The sequence below is a fragment of the Capsella rubella genome, unplaced genomic scaffold (assembly GCF_000375325.1).
Source record: "Capsella rubella cultivar Monte Gargano unplaced genomic scaffold, Caprub1_0 scaffold_5, whole genome shotgun sequence".
Classification (NCBI taxonomy): Eukaryota; Viridiplantae; Streptophyta; class Magnoliopsida; order Brassicales; family Brassicaceae; genus Capsella; species Capsella rubella.
In genome coordinates, this window is record NW_006238919.1 from 10,781,547 (window position 1) to 10,802,229 (window position 20,683).

Consider the following 20,683-nt stretch of genomic DNA (forward strand, 5'->3'; position numbering starts at 1 on the left):
ATACGTTAATACAAGAAGAAAACATGGAGAGTGTACTACCGGTTGTAACTCGACCATAGGGTAATAGTGGAAGTAGTAATAGAGAAAACAAAAGCTAGGAAGACATTGGTGAACACAAAATGACATGAAGAGATGGATGTGACAATAAAAAGAAATGAAAAAGAAATAAAAAGGGTCCCGTACGAGGAGGAGGATAGGGCTCCTTTGGCTCCACTTTCTCATGTATCCGTACTATATGGCATATGCAGCCACGTCAATGTCCCATCTCCTCCTCTTTCTTCGTGTCTATATCTCTTTCTCTTCTTTTTTTCTTCTCTCTTTCTATTCTTCAACTTGGTACTTCCTAATTTATTTAAACGCACGCACTTACATTTTTATAAATCTCTACTACTATATTATAAAGTTTTCATTTTGTGGGCAACATCACTAGGGTTTTGTGCTTTACCAATCCTCGTTTCTCTCACCCATATTTCTCTGACAGTATAAAAAGATTTGTAGCATACTAAGAAATAAGCTGGAGTTATGCAATTGTAATAGCTATATTTATATTCTTTTGAGTAGCTGAACGGAGTCCATATCTCAGAGGAATCTTATGTATATATTCAATTAAAATTAATTAGCTTATAGGGGCCCAAATCAACTATATACCTGGTTTTGGATTATGTCATCATTAGAGAAATTGAACCTGCAGGAGAGAATCCCTTAATATTCCAGACCACCACAAGCATATAATGCCGTACATGTGGGAAGTCCAAACCATTTTGTAAAAATTAAAATTGCTAAATCTTTTTTTCTATGACCATATATTATTCACATAGATTAGACTAACAATACCTGATCATATTATTTATTATATACATCATAATTTAACAAACATAGTAAATAATATTTTCTACAGGTCTGGTTACTAACTAGTAGACCAACATGTCTCTAACCGACTATTGAGTGATTAGATAAATTACTAAATACTTAAAGCTAAAATTTATTAATGCACCTGCGTCTCTGCAGTAGTCCTTTAAAAAAATAAGTTATAACTTTTTGCAACACAATTCTCCTAAAACAACAAGTACCAATAAATTGCGTAGGAAGGATCGGATCACAAATGTGACGCCGAAATAATAGGTCCTTGCAAGCTTTTAGCTCAACAGTAAGCCTAATTACAAGGGATCTCATTCTCATACGATCCAACGAAGTCGGTAAATGTTTATAAAAAATGAAGTCAAACATGCACATAACTTTTTTATGTGTTAGAGTGAGAGTGATTTTTAAGTCACTGTCTATAACAGGAGACATCAGATGAAGAACATATAATAACAGAGGAACTCGTTGAATTAACTAAAAAAACATTTTAAGAAACTATTACAAGCAAACATAAAAATGTATTTTAATTAGGATTTTTTTAAATAAATACATAGTTATGATACGACACAAATTATGACTATTGATGAGTATTGCATATACAGTATATATATATATATATATACTGTATATATATATATATACTTTGTCGTCTAATTAACGGAGGATAGCCGATGATTAGTCTTTGTCCATCTACTATGACTGATATAATAATAAAATAATTAGTGTTATTTTTTGGATATTGGCTTAAGATAAGTTGGAGCTATGGTAAAAAAAGAAGCGCCGGTCGATGAGACCAGAAACTAGCAAAGATGATCACTTTTTAGAAAAACGAAAAAAGGAACAATAAACATGAAAATGTGAAAACCCACAAAAAATTTTTCGAACTCTCAATAATTTAATATGAAAGACAGAAAAATATAAAAGATAAAAGATAAAAGAGGGTAAAGAAAGGAAACGTCTGAGGAAACCCTAAACCCTAAATGGTGACGACCTAATTGAGATAGAGAGAGAGGGAGGGAGGGAGCTGTCAAATGTGTCAATGTCCATCGATCTACAAAACTTAATGCTTGTGGACTACGCAAAGTATCTCTCTGATCTCTCTTTGTTTTTACATTTGCTTCCTCCATTAATTTTTTACTCTCTTTTTTCTTTCTTTATAAGTATATCACTGAGATTTGCCTTTATAATTAAATTATGGCCACAGTCAGGGTTAATGAGCTTTGGTATATTTGGTATCTTCGATTACGATGTGCAACTGTTTCCCTAATTTCTCTCTCTAGTAATGTGTAATGTAATGCCAAGAAAATCTCAACCGTCCATCTCTTTCTCTTTCTTCTATTTAAACTCTTTACCCTTTCCTACTTTCTTCACCCTAAATCATACTCTCTTCCCTTCTTCTTCCTTTTTTCTCGTCTTTCAGATCTCTTTTAGTCTTTAGGGTTAGTGTGATATATATGATGAGTTCAGATTCTCAAGTTAGTAGTTGCAGTCGTTGTTTGCTATTGCAACATCTTCAAGATTCAGAAATCAGATTCTTTGTATGGGCTCTCTCTCCTTTGGAGAACCTATATTATTTGGTTTGAGAATCTTGATGATGCTGCAGCGGCAATTAAATGACTTATTCCTCTAGGGTTATTTCGTTCAAATCGGATATACATATCAACATGTCTTTATATCACAAGGTATGCATATATATTTTTATTTTATATATATTTGTGAGCGTATGAACAATTTTTTGTGGATTAAATTAATTAACAATAATGAATGATGTGGATATACTTACTGGTATATGTATATGTGGTGCTTCCAATTGATAAATTGAACCCTTATGCCTTTCTTCCTGTATATTTGTTTTTTTTTTGGACAAATCTTTTTATTTGTTATATATCTGTTTATGCACAATGTGTAGATCGTGAACGAAATGGTTTTAGGGCTATCTTACTACCGACAAAGAATATATGACTAATTTGTCTCTAAAAGAATCAAAGCTGATTCATAAATGCAAATATACTGCTTACTTATATAATAATGATAGGAGAGGGTTTGGAATGTCTGGAGGAAGCGCATAGATATATCTGTTGTTTTATGTTCGGTTACATCTGTTTATGTCTCTTCTCTTTATCCGTTGGTTAATCAAAGGACTCATCTTCATGTATAATCCCACCCTTAGTTCTTGTTTTGCGTGTCCATGTGTTTTTTTAAATATGTGATTAGATCTCTACTTTCAGATCATGCTTCTCCAATGTAGTAGATGATGATGTGATGTATGTGACAGGTTTGTATCATTATGAGATGTTGAATGTCTCAACATCTGTACATAATGTTCGAACCTGATTCCCAAAAAAGAGAATTTATGAAATATGGATCTCATTTCTTAAGGTAGTGCCAATGATATATCCCTCGTAAAAGTGTGTGAAATTGTAGTTTTATATACGAAAAAGGATAATAATTGTGAGAGCAAATAGTATTATACAATAAAGTGGTTGAGTTGTGTACGAGGCTTGTGCAGTTGTTTTCTGCTGCAAAGATTCGCTGATATATATATTATCTAATATTTAAGATCTGCCAGCAGAAGTTGGTATATACTGTAGGAACTACAACAAAAGACAAATCATTTTCTTGATGGACTACTCGATTGCTAGCTAGACCAAGTAAAAATGTGCCCAAACAAGTTTTGAAGTTGTTCGTTTTGATTTCATAGGGTTCTTGTATATAATGTATAGATCAAACTTGCTTCCTAAAAATGTTGGTGTTGTTGGTATATATATATGTATCTGGCACAATTGGCAAAAATCCCTATGTGATATGTTGAAATGTAACAACACCAAGGCTAGCTTTCTTTAGTTTTGTCAAAACATATGCGCATGAGTTATATTGGAAGGCAACTGAGGTTGATACGTGTCATGGATTATTTTCTTTTATCAATATACAAAACAATTGAGTTTAGTAGTGAACTTGCAAATACGTTTGGAGCAATTGAGCTAGGATATTCAATAATACTTGGAAATCAAATTAGGACAATATATAACCCCAAATTACAGTTAGGTTTGAAAACGTCTTTTATATCCGATGGTCGCACAAAGGATCGATCTAACGTCAACAAAGGATCGATCTAACGTCAACTTTAGAAAAAAAAAAAAAAACGTCAACTTTAGGGCTTAATTACAACATTTGAAGATTACTATCAATACAATATTTTGGGAGGTTCTGCCGTAAGTAAGTTAGGTCATCCGCTATTGTGTGTTGAGTTGTAAACATCATCCGTCGTGAATGTGATATCGCAATTTGTTCTTTCTGAAGAATGGTTAAAAGATGTAACTAACGGACAAAAAGTTTGATTTGTTACATTTGGAAATTTCGAGAATGGTTGGTCGATTCAAGTTAAAACGATTTGTCAATGCAACTCCCATTATTGGACATTAGAAACAGTTTGTAGATTTGGGCCTTTGATTTTGGGCCTCAACTGCGGTGTATAACGTAAGCAGATGCACATGTTAATTTTCTTAACCCTCCTCGATCGGTCCGAAGAAACATGGACACTCTCTCGCTAATCAACTAGATTTTAGAGTTAATTTCTAACTCTGCCTTACAAGTGAATTTTACGAATGCATAATTTTCAGAAAGAACAAGAATGGGTTTTTTTATTATTTTACAAGATGAATTAATTACTCTGGAAATGTTATGTAATGTTTTAGCTAGTTATCCTATACGAGAAATAACAAAAGGGAAAAAAAAGGAATCGCTAGCTTGGAGATGAAGAGACAACTATTGTATGAGTTGCATCCAATCATAGGCTATTCTAGTGACCTAGATTAAACTTGGTATGCTCGTATGAAAATCAGTAATGGTTAATCATAAAATATTTATATATATAGTGTGAAATTGGGACTAGTGTTAATTGGTGATTGTCATCTAATCACAATGATTAGAACGAGATTTGGTGCTTGACTAATTTGGATTTTGTTAGATATACATCTCTCCTTTTTTGCATTATATATATTCAAAGCCACTGTTAAGCGATAATGACTTTCGTAAATGACAAGATTGTATTACAACAATCGGATTAGTTATGTTATAAGCTTTTCAATGTCTGAAAATGATCACAACTCTCTGAAACATTTGTTACATATTATGTGGTAAATTTTTAAAATTTGAATAGTCAACAAATTTTACTTTAGTCCTAGTGTTGTTTGATTGGGAGAGATCTAGGTTGTTTTGTGTTAAGATATGCTTTTATTTTTTCGTTTGGACCTCTAATATTTTCTTGTCATTTTGTTTGTAGAGTGAATAAGAGACTGTTGTTGATGGTGGAATAATGAATTGGACTGAGAAAGCAGTAAACAAACAGTTGCAGTTGCAGTTGCAGAGCAACAAAGGTCACTGAGAGTTTAGATTTGCTTTCATGCATTAAAATCTCTCTTTCTGCTCTCAAGCTTTTTCCTCTTTTCTGACTTATGTACCCGTTTTTTTTTTCTTTAACTTTGATTCTTTTAATAAGACAATCATGTTTTGTTTCTTATTAATTCACTGAAACAATTGTTTTAGTTGTTTCTTACAGCTTATTTATATCTCACTCACCTTCAATTTGTTAAAACTGAAAAAAAAAAAAAAAAAACATGCTACGTTTAGAAATAATGAAGAGCAATAGTCTTGTGATATTTGAATTTTATGAAATTAAAGATATATTGATTAAATGAAAATAATAAAGGAGAAAGAAAAAAAAACTATTTTTTTCCTTTTTTATGAATATAAAAAACAAACTAATGTAATATTAGCTTTTAATTAGTATTATTATTAGTGTACCTTGTCGTCGAGCCGTTTTGTGTTCAAAAGGATGGATACTTTGGTGTAAAACCATTATAAATGGGGAAGTACCCTATACTCTCTTCCTTAACTCTTTCTTTAACTTTGCTGAATCTCCTAGATTCGAGACAGCAAACATAATCTCAAATCCATTAGTCTCCAACTAGAATCTAATACAATCATTCTTCACTTCCCAAGCGAGTTCAGAAGTCTAAGAATCTTCAGGCAAATTAACTAGCTAATGTCTCGACCTAGAAGCTCGCCGCAGTTTCAGCTATCGACCAAGAAAAGGTTCGGAGCCGACGAGGGTGCGTCCAGAGAGAAACAGGGGAAATACGGTTTCACGAGGAAGTGTGGGAGATTGGTGAAAGAACAAAGAGCTCGCTTCTACATCATGCGGAGATGCGTCGTTATGCTTATTTGCTGGACTGATAATCATAGTACCTCCTCCTATTCCGACCACTACTAAAATCAAACATCTCTCTTATTAGCTTCTTCTTCTTAAGTTCTTATTGCCGCAGCTTCTTTTAGTCTATACTAGTAAATTAGAGATACAAATGTACATAAAGGGAACTACTCTCTATAGTTTCAACTCTATTTTGTGTTTTTTAGATTCGAATGTTTGTGTTTTGCTTTGGTCATCAGTTTCAGTGTACGACAGACTTGGAACAGCCGAGAATATGAAATATAAACATATCAGTTTCGTTTTTCTTGCTCGATCATATCGATTTTTTTTATTTTTTTTGGACAATCTCGATCATATCGATTTTATATTTCATTACTTGAACTAGAATACGTGATTTCAAAACATATCAGTTATTATTGTCTAACCCGATGTGATCAAACTTCAAATCACGTGTTATGACTTAAATGTGTTAGAGAAGAAGTTTTTTGCCCATTTTTCTTTTATTCTTTTCAAAAAAAAATTAAAGTGATTTAAGATTTTCGAATAGCTTGAAGTCAAAGGACAATTATGGTAACTTCAAAATGTTCTAAAGAAATAATGTTGTTACTATGTAGTGGAATGAACATGCGAATTATAAAATATTATCTCTTGTTAAAAGTAGTAAAATAAAAGAATCTTCTTCTTTTTGCCAAGAACAAAGATTATCTAAGATGATAGAAACTTAGAAAGCTTACATATAAATGTGAAAATAGTTATTTTATGCAATGGAATAATGGATTCTAATAACAGAACTTAACATCTTACGTAGCCCATGATTGCAATAGCTATCACTTAAATACTATAAGAAGAAATATTACGAACGAGAACAAAATATTCAGGTTTATAAACCCACTATACTTAAACGTATTATTCGGCATCGTAACTTCCATTGTTATTACGTACATCAATTATAGTTCATAATAGCTACAGTAAATAATAAAGAGAACTATTTATTCCTTATAGTGCTTAGGCCTAGCTAGGTGATAAAATAAACAGAGCTGAGGCTAGAAAGATCGAGTTCTCTTTTAAGAAAAAAATGAAAGAAAAGTCACTACTGCTGTAGTCATTGTATAAAATGCATTTTTCTAGATAGTTCTCATCAAATTATTCACGGATATAAAGTTTTTTTTCCCCCCTCTTCAAGTGCAATGACTACTATCACGATATTTGACTTCGTACTTGGGATGTTAGGTTTGAACAACCATGATTGGTACCGTTAACAATGTGTTAATGGTTTTGTCATTTACACTTGAATTAAAACCTTTTGACGAAAATATATATATTTGGATCATCATCATACTTTTTCTATGAATTAATCGATAAAATGTTATCGAAAAATAATGATGTGTGTGTGGGATGGAATCTCCTATCTTTGTTTCCCTTGTACTATATTTTTCATCTTCTTTAGTTGTCGAGTTTTTCGATGTAGCTATTGTTTTTACTTTTTATACTTTTTGCCTTTGTGGTGACACTACGATTAACATGTTTTAAAACCTAAACGTTTGACCATCAATATTGATCACGCAATGTCTTCTTTTTTTGGGGGATTTAATTTGTTTCTTTTTTTTTAATAAGTTTCGTTCAATTATTACGGCAATGATTTTGCAGAGATAAAGTATGGAGTGTTCTCAATATATATATGACCACTATCTCTACATACCGTCCCACGTCAGTTTTAGTATAAAATGTTCTATACATCCTAAAATTTTATTATTTATGTATCGATCTACCGCATGCAAGTTTGTAAACTTCTCAAGTTTAATCTAAGAAATTAAAGGCCGAGATAGACATGACAATAGTGATCATCAAGACTAAATTCTTATAGTTTCCAATATATGGACGATATGATGTCTGATCATTGCAAGAGTATAATATAGCGACATTAACAAAAATATAGGAGATATTTCCATTAAGTATAGTTTCAATTCCATTGCCTATATATAAAGATAAAAGTGACAAATTAAAATACTTAAGTTAGTGATGTTGTAAGGGTTTTTGGGGAATGATTGAAAGAAATGACTTTATCAAGGCCATCCCCCACACAAATCTAAAAAGGATCTTTGATTAAATGATTTTTAGAATATTGATTGTTCATTAGCATGCTTTGATTTGGCTTTTGTTTATCAATACTCTCTCTCTCACGCTGATAATATTCCGTTTTGACTTTCACTGTTATATTTTTCACTTTGCGGAATCTTTTTGTACTTTTTAAGTTTACTCGAAATTATTGGGATCAAACAAATTTACAATTATAGTTTTTTTTTCCTTCCAATAACTTTATTAGAACTCAAATATTACAATTGTTGTTTACAGCAGATAATACGAATTAGGGAAAAGAATGATAAATAGCAAATTGTTGGGAATGTTTAGTAGCTGTTTTAGCAAGGATGTCAGCACAACAATTATAGTTTTTTTTTTTTTCTACAAAGTGAAAAATAGGAGTGATGTCCAAAAAATAGAGGAGTTAAGAGTAGAAATGGGAGTGAAGAATTTAATTATGAATTCGTAAGCATAATATATCAAAGATATGTCAAAGAAAAAAAAATTTGTTATATGAAAAAATCATAAAACATTTATTTAAACGCAAGCAAGAATATGTATTTAAACATATTGCATGGGCTAACGTCTCATTCCTTTTGGGTTTGCAGAAGAAGACCTCTTGAAAACAAAATGGGCCTAACGGGCCACGGAATATGAATATTTCATCGGTCCCCAGAGAACAACACGTGACCGTCATCGAAAGCATCGGATTAGAGAAGAAGAAGAAGAAGAAGAAGAAGAAGAAGATTCTCAGGACAGCTCCACTCTCGACTAATTTGGACAGTATATGGCCACCGATCTCCTCTACTTCAATCTCTTTCCTGTTATCACTTCTTCACTCCACTCCCCGCTTCTTCCGTTTTACTATTCGATCGATCTTTCTTCAAATCAGGTGAGTTCGAGATCGTGCGCTAAAATGTTCCGTTAACTCTTTAGTCCAACTCTATTTATTTTTTGGATTTAGATGATAAGTTCATCAAATTGCATCTCTTAGTAATTGTTAAGAGTTTGAATTCTTCCATCCATTATATGATACGTTTTTGTGTGTTTTTGGTGAATTAGATTTCTTTGAAGCTTTGAAAGCTATGGGTGATGCAATTGATTTGAGTGGAGACGGTGGCGTCTTGAAAGAGATTGTAAGGAGAGCCAAACCTGATGCTATTTCACCTTCTGATGATCTTCCTGTTGTCGATGGTATGTTCATCTTCTACTCCCAGTCTAATCATATGTGTTGATGAAGAAAGGACCTTAACATTATTGTTTGTTTTTTTTTAATCTTAGTTCACTATGAGGGTATATTTGCTGAAGACGAAAAGGTCTTTGACACTACACGCGAAGACAATCTTGTTTTCTCCTTTGAGTTAGGAACAGGCAGTGTTATCAGATCTTGGGACATTGCTCTTAAAACCATGAAGGTTTTTTTTATTATCATTTGCGTCTTTCTTCTTTCTTTTTTTCAATAATCTGAAGCATACAACTGATCGGCCAATCTTTTGTTCAGGTTGGAGAAGTTGCAAAAATCACATGTAAGCCAGAGTATGCTTACGGAAGAGCAGGGTCTCCTCCTGATATCCCACCTGAGTATGTAATGTTATTACACACACTGCTTGCATCTCTTCCAAGGCGTGTGACTGTGTTTTTCTGAATTTGACTTGTTTGGTAACTTGCAGTGCAACTTTGATTTTCGAAGTGGAATTGGTTGCTTGTAGACCGAGGAAAGGTGCTAGTGTTGGCAGTGTTTCTGAGGAGAGAGCCAGACTAGAGTGAGCATGATTACACTTGGACCTAAACCATTTGATTATTTGTTCCATACAGATCCTTTTGTTTATGGTCGTGTTTTTGGTTACAGAGATCTGAAGAAGCAGAGGGAGATTGCTGCAGCTGCTAAAGAGGATGATAAGAAAAAGAGAGAAGAAGCAAAAGCTGCAGCAGCTGCTAGGATTCAAGCTAAGCTAGACGCTAAGAAAGGTCAAGGCAAAGGAAAAGGCAAAGGCAAAGCTAAATAATGTGATAGCAAAATAAAAAAAAGGACAAGTGAATGTATTTCTTGGATACCATTTCGTGATTTAGCTTTGGACTTAATCAAACTGTTTTAAAAAAGGCAGAGTCATCATCAATCATCATATTTGACCATTACATGATTGGTTTGGGGTTTAATTCGGGCACACACATTGATAACATAACAAGTGTCGGATACCAAACTTTTCAAACCATGTCCGAAGCATCATCATCGATCTCATCTTGTTCTTGCCATCCTGAATGAGCTCTGAATTTACAGACAGGACATGTTCCTTGCTGTCTCAACCATGGATCGATACATCCTGCATGAAACTGAGCAAACGGATATATGAATGAGTCTTGAGACAATAAAATACCTTGGAGGATTTTTGTTTTGGATAAGAGAAGATATGAAAACCTGATGCAAGCAAGGTAAGGTGCGAACAATTTCCCCTGCAGTAACTTGTTCTAGGCAAACACTACAAGTGAGCTCGTCTTCTGTTCCTTTTTTACTTCCATTGACTGAATCTTGCTTCTGCTGCTTTATAGTAAAACACCATGACAATTTTTTATTAGAGTATTGACTATTGATCAACTTCACATGAAATATTTGGGAAAATGGGAATATTGTAAAATACCTCAGCTGAGGATGACGTTGATGCCTGTTTTGCCAAAGAGCAACTACTGTCAACAAAACGAACACAGGCCAAAAACCATGAATATAGATTCATTCACAATAATAAGATTAACATGTTCTGAAAACAAACAAAAGGGCCGTAAGCTAATGAAAATTTTACTCAATGAATACTTAAAATGGTCATTGAAGAGCTCAACTCTAGAATCATGGCCTAACGATTTATCAGGACGCTATAGGAACGACAGAACCTGTAAATTTAGAAGAATCGATTGAAAAACAGATCTTTAGTAATCACTAGACACACTCAATAGTTACTACCATTTTCCCTATTTTGCAGAGGACACAGTAAAGCTAAGTACAATATTCCCACAAAGTTATCAGTTTCTAACCTATTAAGTTGTAACTTCTACCACTCTCACTTCCCCCTTTAAGGAAGTTAAAGTCTATACAAGCAGCTACGTCACAGCGTCCTAAACTTGCTATTTTCCTATTCCTCAAAATTCCCACTTTTGAAAACATTTTAAGATACAACAGCTACTCACTTTTCAGGATCCAACACCTTGTATTTGTGTACTGGAAGAGCATTTATCTCTTCTTCGCTCATGGACGTTGTGGAAACATTATCAGAATCAAGTGCTCTTAGAGTTTCATAATCTGCATGCAGAACAACTTTTCCCTCAGACTTCAACTACAAAGAGCAAACTATTAAACTAAGCTAAGAAAAATGGAACAAACGGACGATATGGTATGTCAAATCCTAAAGTTTACTAAGAACTCAAATCCTAAACAAAATTCACTGACCTAAGTCATCAAACTCCCGATCAAGAAGAGCCAGCTGGAGCCTAAGTCCTTGAAGACGCCCTCTAGTAGCAAGAGCAATGGAGGGTGGCACATGCAACCTCAGCTCAGTGTGGCTAAAGAGGCCACTTGCTGCTGCAGCATGAGCTTGAGCCTGAGCTTGAAGTTGTTGGCAAGTGGCATACATCCTAAGGGTCGTTGCCATAAAAAAAACCCCAAGCACAAGCCAGAGCTAAAAATTTGTGGAATGTCAAACTGATACCCTAAAGATGACTAAATTGAAAAGGTAAAAACTTGATTTCAAGTATATCACATACCAGGAAATTAGGAGGCATCTGATGCGAATTGAGAATCATAAACAGCAAAAGAACTACAATACACAAACGAAGCAAGCATCATAACAGCAGAACAAAAAATAGTTGCAGAAGACATAGAAGTAAAGTTAAATCACCTGTAACCAGGAAAGCTAGGGAATTAGAATTAACTGGTCGAGCTCCATGAACACGCTGTAGTGTCCACCGATAGCAAAAGACATTTTCCATAAGTAAAATTTTAACAAAAGATGATTGTAATATAATGTTTCGTGCTTCCTGAATTTGAAATTGTCAAGAAGAAGCTTACCATAGCTCGTCTTTCGGGTATAAAACCCGAGAATCCACTTTCTAAATCACCTCTACTTCCCCGGAAAACAAAACTCATCTTTTCCAAATTCACAAGAGAGCCTGCAAAGTTTGCTCCAACAATTGTTAACCATGCAATACAAAAGAGACAGACATGTCACTGAATCTAAATTTGGTTCAATCTAATTCAATTCGAAAACCCCAAACGAAATGAGAACTAGATCACAGTAACGATGGAGAGGCATTTAACCCCGAAGATGATCCCATACAATTTCACATAATCGAAGAGATTGAAATGAGGTAAAGAAATAAGAAAAAAACGAATCCAAATAATTGAACGGAAGTAGAGATCGGAGGAGATACTCACCTAAAGGTGGAGAAATCTACGGAGAAGAGCCGGATTTACTCACGTGTCATAGGAGTGGCGACGACGGAGTCACAGAATCGATATCGGACCGAGTCGACTCGGACCGAGTTATGGCTACCTGAGAGTTTTAGTTATTTTTTGTCTTCATATATTTATCATCCACCATTAATTTCATATGGTTAAAGTGATGTGATGCTGCATGCACTACCACAACGTCGTCGTTTCACCTTTCACTTACTTTATTACTATAATTTTTGGCTCACACTCTCTCGTGACTTCGATTAATCCTCTCTTTAAAAGTCACGTTAAAGGATAATAAACCATATGCGCTTAAGTGTTGAAAATTTGAAATATAAATGTTCACTATCATTATCCTTTGCTGTTTAGTTTTCGTTAACCAAAATGATTAATGAATACAAAATTTTAAGAAATACCACTTTAAAGAAAGAAAAAAAACAATGAAGCATGTTCCATAGTTAAAAAACTCGAGTTTTCAATTTCGAGATCTAAAGAAGTTGTTGACTGGCTTGATTACATTTGACACCATTAGCAAAACCAATCTTTTTATGAGCAAGATCATACTCAACCCACACGTTTTGTTGATGAAGATTCCCTATTATAAACGATTCTATACCCGCAGGCTCCGAGTTGCCGAACGTGAAGCAATACTTCTTCGATCCTGATCCGGGTACCGGGTACAATAGCTTCTGACCCGACACGGTCAGCTCTGCTCCTTCGAACATAAGCGTCACCGCGGGTAATTTCGAAAAATCAGGCTTTGCTGACCCGACCCTGAAACAGAGTTCCATTCCTTCTTCAAACACGACACTCGGGTCAACAGTGAGAACCGATTTGGTTTGTTCGGTAAACTCTGTTTTCAGGACTTTGTAAACCGGAGCTCGCAGGAATGTGAACTGTGTACCGGAATCCAGCATTGTCTGACCGGATCCGGATTGACCACGCATTAGATCGGATTTTGGGATGGGTAGCAATTTCGACCCGACCCGAATTCCTTCGAAGTTGACCGTGTACGCGAACCGGTCAGAATAAGGTAACCGATCGGTTAGAGTAACCAAAGGCGTGTATTTGAGAGGTGGAAGAGAAGGGAGACTCGATTCACCCAGAACCAAAACACCGGTAGAGCCAGAACCGGAGATACAATAAGAGAATTTAGATAAACCCATTTGGTTAACAAACGATAACCGACCCCGGTTCATTCCCATTAAACCGGTTCTTTTGTCGTCCTCCTCTCTCACGCTTGATATCACGTCCATGCACCCGAATGCCGTAGCACGTGTCGTCGACGAGCCGATTGTGAACGTATCTTGAGCGAGGTTCCCCTCCACGGTGGAACCATCGGCGTAGCCGACAACCACGTGGCAGAGATTAGTCTTTTTGTCACACGAGGCTGGAAGGCTGAAATCTTGGGTTTTGGTGGTACAAACGGGAGAAGAACATGGCAGTGCAGAGTAAGAAGATGATTTCACGTGGTGGAACATGGAGGTCGAGGACTGTTTGCACTTTAGCCACGAGAGCTCGCTTCCGGTGTCGAGAACCATCGTGATGGATTGAGGAGGTGAGCCGGCGGTGAGAGAGACGGTGAGAGCGACATCGTATGTGAAAGGAACCTTGATGGATGGAGAAGAAACGAGACGACTTCGTTGGAAGAGTAAGGATGAAGAAGAGTTTTGGGTTGTTAGAGGTAAGATGAGTGTTTGGTTTGTTGTAGGAAAGATTCTCGAGTAAGCGATAGGGGAGATTATTAGAAGCCAAACTGTGATTTGGAGATGAATCGATGAAGAAGACATCTTTTTTACTCTTGTCTCTTTGATCTTGAATTGTTATGAGCTTGTCCTTATATATTATATTTGTGAATTTCTTGTAATGTCATACAAATAATCTTTTCTTGTAAATAAGGACGTAAATCTTTGATCCAAAGGAATTCAAGAGAATGTAAATGCATTTGAAGGGAGAAGAGAATGAATTTAGTAACCAAATCTTGGTAACGCGTAGGATCACCATTAATAGAATGATTGATTTACATGTTGACCAAACAAAAAAGAAGAATGACTGATTACATACATAATCAATAAAAGATTGTTCTGAAAGAAACAGACTAAATAAATGAATATTGTCAAGTTTGGCAAATTCTCATCGATATATATACATTGCCAATACGTGTGGTTCTTCATTAACTTTAGATTAGGTACCAACCAACCTAGGTGTTGTAAATTAAACAATTTGAAAATTGTTGTGAAACCTCCTCAGATTCCACACTTTTATGAGATTTGAAATCTTTGTATTTTTCTAAAATTAATTATCCTCTAAAATTACAAATGATTTTTGTTCTAGTAAGTTTTTTTTGTTTTTTAAAATTTTTTATTTAGTTTAAGAAAGTTGTCATATAGCTTTTGCTTTTTGTATTATATGAAATGCGTTTTCTAAATTATCGTGCTTATAGTAGAACTTGAGAAACTTTGTTTGATTGTTTCTATAGCATTTTACAAAAAAAATATATATATATATAATCAAATTCCAACGTTGTACTCTGGATTCATAGAAAACAACCGAATTAAACTTCAAATTGGGTTTTAACTTTTTAACACTTTACCATCCTTTTTATTATTTCCCTCTGTCCATAAACGAAGCCCTCTTATCTCAACTCAAATTCTTTAATCACTACGTTTTTTATTCGTTTATCTAAAAGTTTGAACGGTTTACGATCAAAACAAGATTTCGAAAAAAACTGGCCGATGTCTATTAATTAATCGTACATATCACAACTATAAATCTGTCTACATTTGTTGTATTCATTCATTTGCCTGTAAGTAACATAATACACTGCATTTGAGCTAATTCTTACTATTGTTGACAAAAAAAAAAAAAAAAAAAAAACATAATACACTGCATGATACTCAAAAACCATATCCCAGAAGTTGCTAATCTATCCAACTAAATTTCCAACGATATTTTTGTCATGAAATCAAGAAAGTATTTTTTTTTGTAAGAAGAACCCTTTTATTTTCTTGCTAATTAGAGAAAAGCTATTTCTCGTAATTCCCTTTCCAATATAGTATAAATAAGTTATTAAAAATTTTAAATAATGAAAATAAAAAATAACCCATATAGTATAAAGAAGTTCAATCGATCATGTAGGTTACCAAATTATAAACCGTCGTCTCACAAGTCATAACTGCCGCTTCCAGTGATTCCTTTAAACTCATCGAGCAGCAACGATTTGATCACGAGATATAGAGATCTAGTTCAATTCACGATATAACTCTCTGTTTTGGAGATATTATTGATATCTAGGGTTTTTGTTTTCCGATGTCTTCGTCTATTCCTAGTGCTGATATGGAGTCCATGAAAGAAGTTGATCCTTCCGTATTGTCAGCCAATGGCTTTATACAATCTCACTTCACCAATTTAAACACCTCCGAAGCGTTAGCCAATTGCTTTCTCCAGTCTTACTTCCTAAACCTAGGAGTCTATCCTGAGGTAGTTCACATGATGTGGTATGCCGAAGACAGTGTAATTACTAGACCCGGTCCTGATGCTACAATTATGTCTTTTACATCGCATGAGGTAGAATCAATCATACAAAAAATTTCTTCAGTTTATGTTTTTAGTCGAATGACCTAATTTTCGTGATAACGATTGTTTTAGTTATATTTTAACGATTCACGTTTTCAAAACGTACTTGAAAAAAAAGTAATAAACCATTCACTAAGGACTAACAAATTCTTGACGGTGTAGGCAATTAAGGAGCAAATCGTTTCATGCGACTATGAAGGCGCTTCGTTTGATGTGATGAGTTTCGCTGCTCAGAGTTGCAATACCAGTTCTGAAGATGGAGCGTTTATCATGGTTACTGGTATAGTGACCTGTTGTAAAGACAAACAACTGAGGAGGCGATTTGTTCAATCTTTGTATTTAGCACGTCGTCAAGATAGATCTTATGCCATCGTCAATGATATGCTCCGCTATGTCGACTCAATACCAGCAATACCTTCCGTTCCTGATTCTGGTTAATAGCTCTACAAAATGTGTTGATTCAATCTTTAAAAGGTTACAAAACTTAGTTTTGGTGTGACTATATATATGCAGATTTTGCAGCTGGATTTGTCAAGGTTTACTACGAGCTGCCTATGCGTGAAGAAGTTGGTTTCATGTATGTAAATGAGAGTGTTATGAGCAGACCAACTTCGACCTCTGGTAGAACAATGGTCGAGATGCCAGGCCTTGATGTAAGTCGCAAAACCTCCTTCAATGTATTTATAGAGAAGTTTCAATCATTTTTTAATGGAATCTAAGTGTGCATTTTTTTGGTGCAGGCCATCAACAAGAGGGTCGCTAATGAGCATAAGAGGGCTTTTAGTTTTATACTGAATAGCGTGGATCATCAGATTTGCAGATCCTTTAAAGATAGAATGTTTATCATGGTTTGCGGTTTCCTAACTCTAGACGACAAAACAGAGAGGAAGTTTTTGCAATTTTTCTATGTGGCGCGTTGTCAGAAAGGGTCTTATGTTATCTTCAATGACATTCTCCGTTATGTTGATGTTACTCCTCAAGACACACTTGAAAGCTCGAGCCACTCTGATTCAAAAACCGGAACTGATGTGGAGCTTCCCTACTTCATGGTTAAGAATAGGAAGCTACTCTCTTATTTTAATAACATAGACACACAAATTACCACCTAGACTAATGGTTTATGCTAGTGTTGTTGTTGATGTGTTCACTAAGCAGTATTATTCCTATTTATAAAAATTTGCATCTAGTTTTTGTTTTTTCCTTTCAATGATTAATGAAAACAACGGTTTACGTTTTTGAGCTATACCACCTTCTTCTTCTTATTCATGCCAGATTCCTTATTCTCTGTTCCGACAGTATAAGGCTATAAGCTGTATTGCTACTTTTTGATTTAATTGCAAGAATCTTATCCCAAGAACAAAAACAGCTTAAAGTAAAGTTACCTGAAAAAACAGCAGATGATACAAATATTTTACATTTTTAACACAATTCAGATTACTTGTTCACATTGTGAAATAGTTTGCTTGAAAACGTTACTAAAACGTGGTTTAAAGAACCTGTTATCTTGGATCAGTTCTAGTTTTACCAGAGAAGGAGAATATGGACGAAGTAGTAGTTTTATTAGGTCCGCTGTAAAACCTAGCTGAATCCACAAAATCCTCAAACTCACCTGCATTACCGCTCCCCTCGTTAAGACACATACTATCATTTGCATCTAAAAAGTCTGGTGCAGGGACAACATCGGGCGACGGAAACTGCTTTTCGAGATACATAACCACTTGTCTCATCGTAGGTCGAACCTCTGGAGAGTTGTTCGAACAGAGAAGGCCTAATTTGATCACCATAACCACTTCCTCTTCATCAAACTCACCGTTCAGTCTCCTGTCCACAACATCTCTTATGTCTCCGCTTTGCCACCTTGACCAAACCCAATCAACCATTACAAGCTCTTCCGGTAACGCACTTGTTTCGATTGGTCTTCTTCCGCAAGCTACTTCTAACAAAACTGCTCCAAATGCATAAACATCTGTACTTGTAGTCAATTTTCCGGATTTTGTGAGTTCTGGTGCTAAGTAACCAAATGTACCAACCACTCTTGTGGTTCCCGGGTTGGATCCATGCTCATATAACTTAGCAAGACCGAAATCTCCCACCCGCCCGTTCATTTCTCCATCTAACAAAACGTTAGCGGCTTTGATGTCGCGGTGAATAACTGTTTGTTCCCATCCTTCGTGTAGGTAAAGTAAACCGGATGCAACCCCTTTTATGATTTTGAATCTTTGCTTCCAAGTCAAGATAACTTTAGGGTTTTCGTCGAACAAGTACATGTCTAAGCTTCCATTAGGCATGAAATCATAGACAAGAAGCAAATCGTCCCGCCTTCGACACCAACCGAGCAACTGAACAAGATTCCTATGCCGGAGATGACCAATGCTCGAGACCTCAGACATGAATTCTCGTACTCCTTGTCTTGACTCATGAGATATTCTCTTGACGGCTACGTACTCTTCTGAACCGGGGAGCTTTCCTTTGTACACTTTACCAAATCCTCCAGAACCAAGAAGCTCCTTGTCCCCAAAACCATTCGTAGCTTTCTTGAGCTCTCTGTAACAGAATCTATGCGGACCAAAATCAAGCTCCCATTCTTCAACTCTGTCTTCATCTTTAGCCTTTTTTACTAAGAACAACGATGCAGCTACAATAACCGCGATGATCAGAAGGGAACAGAAGAGAGATACTCCAATTATCAAACCGGTGCTCTTCTTCTTCTTCTTGATTGAACCGGGAATCCGAGGGAGAGTTGGCAAAGACAGAGACAATGCTTCTCCACTCATGTTAAAGTTCCAACCTAAGATGTAATGTGAACTAGCTAGCAAACCGGTCGAAGCAGAGAATCCAACATACATTTCATCTCCCAAAACAGAGGACAGATCAACGTTGTAAGAGAGAAGAGACAACTTTGGTTTCTCCGAGAATGGAGAAAGCTTAACATCTAACCTTTTCTTGTTTGAATCGTAATCAATCCAAGCTTGAATCACTCTGCCACCGTCGAGGAAAAGCTCTTTTTTGGTTGAATTAGCAAGGAAATATCCAGCTGGAGTCGAAATACTTGACTCCATACTGTTTATATCGATTCCAACATGGTTATCATTGATGTCCTCAAACTCCAAATCCCTGACAGTATCAAACTCCACAGCGAAGAAGTGGCTCGAGAAGTTAACTCTGCTTGAATTCAAGAGGCCTAAGTACTGGCTAGGAAGAGAGCCTCTAAGATCTGGAGTCGGAGCGATGGCGAAGGCAAGCCCGTGGCCTCCAAGAGTAACAAACTCTGGAACCATGGCGATTGCAAAAGACGTGGAGAAAGACTGAACTCGGTTTACACCGATTGGCTTGAACCGGATTGGTAAGGAGTAGAAAGCGTGACCGATCACGCGTTGTGTGTCTGTTGTGAGTCTGATGGCTCCAGTTCCGGCGATCTCTGCCACTCCGGTTATGACTAGATTCGGTGAGGCGTTTTTGAAGCCAACGAAGGAGAAGTCTTGCGGTAGCGATGAAACTAAGTGTGTGAAGATGAGTAGCAACCAGACGAAAACAAAGGTCTGAGCCATCAAAAGTTGTTTTCTTGGGAAAGAAGCAACTGGCTCACTGGTTGATGAGGTATTAGGGTTATAATTCTAACATACGATCTATTAGGAGTAGAAGTAAAGAAGATGGTGAAGATTATGAAAGCATGTGATGCTGAGAATGATGTTGGTGATAGAGGAACATGTGATTATTTCAAGACAGATGAAAACTTTATAATATTCAATACTTTAAATAGTTAATTGCAAATCTAACATTAAAATACGATTATACGAGGTTAGTACCCCATTTTACTTTTGGGTTCCGATGTTGTTAAATATCAATCGAGATCGTCGGTACTGATTAGTTTAATCGATGAGTAAGTACGTAATTAAACGATCTAATAAGATTTGTTTTGACTTGTGAATCTCTTAATTTTATTACTTCTGACGGATACAACTGTATTACTAGAGGATATCGGGGTTCGATCCATGTTTCATGATTGTTTAAACTAATGCTTAACGGTTTAATTGAACTTTATCTGACCAAATTTATGATAAAAATCTGACGCCAAAAAATGTTATCATCATTCAAATGATGTATTATTAAGCCTTTTGATTCTATAACGAATGATGTATTATGCGCTAAGTTCGAATTACATGGCTAGTGTTATATATAGCGAATTAACGATGAGATTAATTCAAAACTAAAGTATCAGATCTTGGTTTATATATTATAGTGTGACAGTTTATATGCAAGTCTAATTAGTAAACTATACGTCGACCAAATCAGTCACAATTCAAATAGTCGACGAGTGGAATAGAACTAAACTATACGCACACAAATGTTGTCGGGTAACTCCAAAGCATACAGTCTGGAAACTATTTTCAGTAACGTGGTTCTGGCACCATTGACGATGTCTTGGCCAAAGTACCAAACTAAAACCAAGAAAAATTACTTTATATATGCTTTCACCATTCGATAAAAATTCATCAATTAGAATATGATAAACAGCTAAA

At 35.5% G+C, this 20,683-nt stretch overlaps 5 protein-coding genes across 10 annotated transcripts; 2 read left to right on the forward strand and 3 right to left on the reverse strand.

The window, feature by feature from the left end:
- Positions 1-8,846: 8,846 nt before the first annotated feature.
- Positions 8,847-10,269, forward strand: LOC17887357 (peptidyl-prolyl cis-trans isomerase FKBP20-1). Its single transcript, XM_006291828.2, has 6 exons — positions 8,847-9,041; positions 9,212-9,343; positions 9,431-9,564; positions 9,651-9,730; positions 9,820-9,912; positions 9,999-10,269. Exons 2-6 carry the CDS (start codon positions 9,235-9,237, stop codon positions 10,153-10,155), a joined length of 573 nt encoding a protein of 190 aa, XP_006291890.1. The 5' UTR covers positions 8,847-9,041; positions 9,212-9,234; the 3' UTR covers positions 10,156-10,269.
- LOC17886496 (E3 ubiquitin-protein ligase SDIR1) lies at positions 10,179-12,715 on the reverse strand. Of its 6 annotated transcripts, none has more exons than XM_023782876.1 (9): positions 12,570-12,715; positions 12,204-12,304; positions 12,034-12,088; positions 11,900-11,952; positions 11,586-11,814; positions 11,327-11,438; positions 10,786-10,831; positions 10,566-10,682; positions 10,179-10,480 (listed from the first exon to the last, which is right to left on the reverse strand). In XM_023782876.1, exons 2-9 carry the CDS (start codon positions 12,279-12,281, stop codon positions 10,355-10,357), a joined length of 816 nt encoding a protein of 271 aa, XP_023638644.1. In that variant the 5' UTR covers positions 12,282-12,304; positions 12,570-12,715; the 3' UTR covers positions 10,179-10,354. The 6 variants fall into 6 exon arrangements, with proteins under 6 accessions (XP_023638644.1, XP_023638641.1, XP_023638645.1 ...); XM_023782873.1 differs by having other exon boundaries at positions 10,566-10,688; XM_023782877.1 differs by having other exon boundaries at positions 10,786-10,828; positions 12,570-12,714.
- Positions 12,716-12,913: 198 nt separating this feature from the next.
- LOC17887482 (aspartic proteinase PCS1) lies at positions 12,914-14,481 on the reverse strand. Its single transcript, XM_006292975.2, has one exon. The coding sequence runs from the start codon at positions 14,375-14,377 to the stop codon at positions 13,076-13,078; it is 1,302 nt and encodes a 433-aa protein (XP_006293037.1). The 5' UTR covers positions 14,378-14,481; the 3' UTR covers positions 12,914-13,075.
- Positions 14,482-15,833: 1,352 nt separating this feature from the next.
- On the forward strand, positions 15,834-17,406 carry LOC17886091. Its single transcript, XM_023783283.1, has 4 exons — positions 15,834-16,154; positions 16,326-16,596; positions 16,677-16,816; positions 16,904-17,406. Exons 1-4 carry the CDS (start codon positions 15,897-15,899, stop codon positions 17,270-17,272), a joined length of 1,038 nt encoding a protein of 345 aa, XP_023639051.1. The 5' UTR covers positions 15,834-15,896; the 3' UTR covers positions 17,273-17,406.
- A 256-nt stretch (positions 17,407-17,662) lies between these two features.
- On the reverse strand, positions 17,663-19,711 carry LOC17885808 (L-type lectin-domain containing receptor kinase S.4). Its single transcript, XM_006290388.1, has one exon. The coding sequence runs from the start codon at positions 19,709-19,711 to the stop codon at positions 17,663-17,665; it is 2,049 nt and encodes a 682-aa protein (XP_006290450.1).
- Between the last annotated feature and the right edge of the window lie 972 nt (positions 19,712-20,683).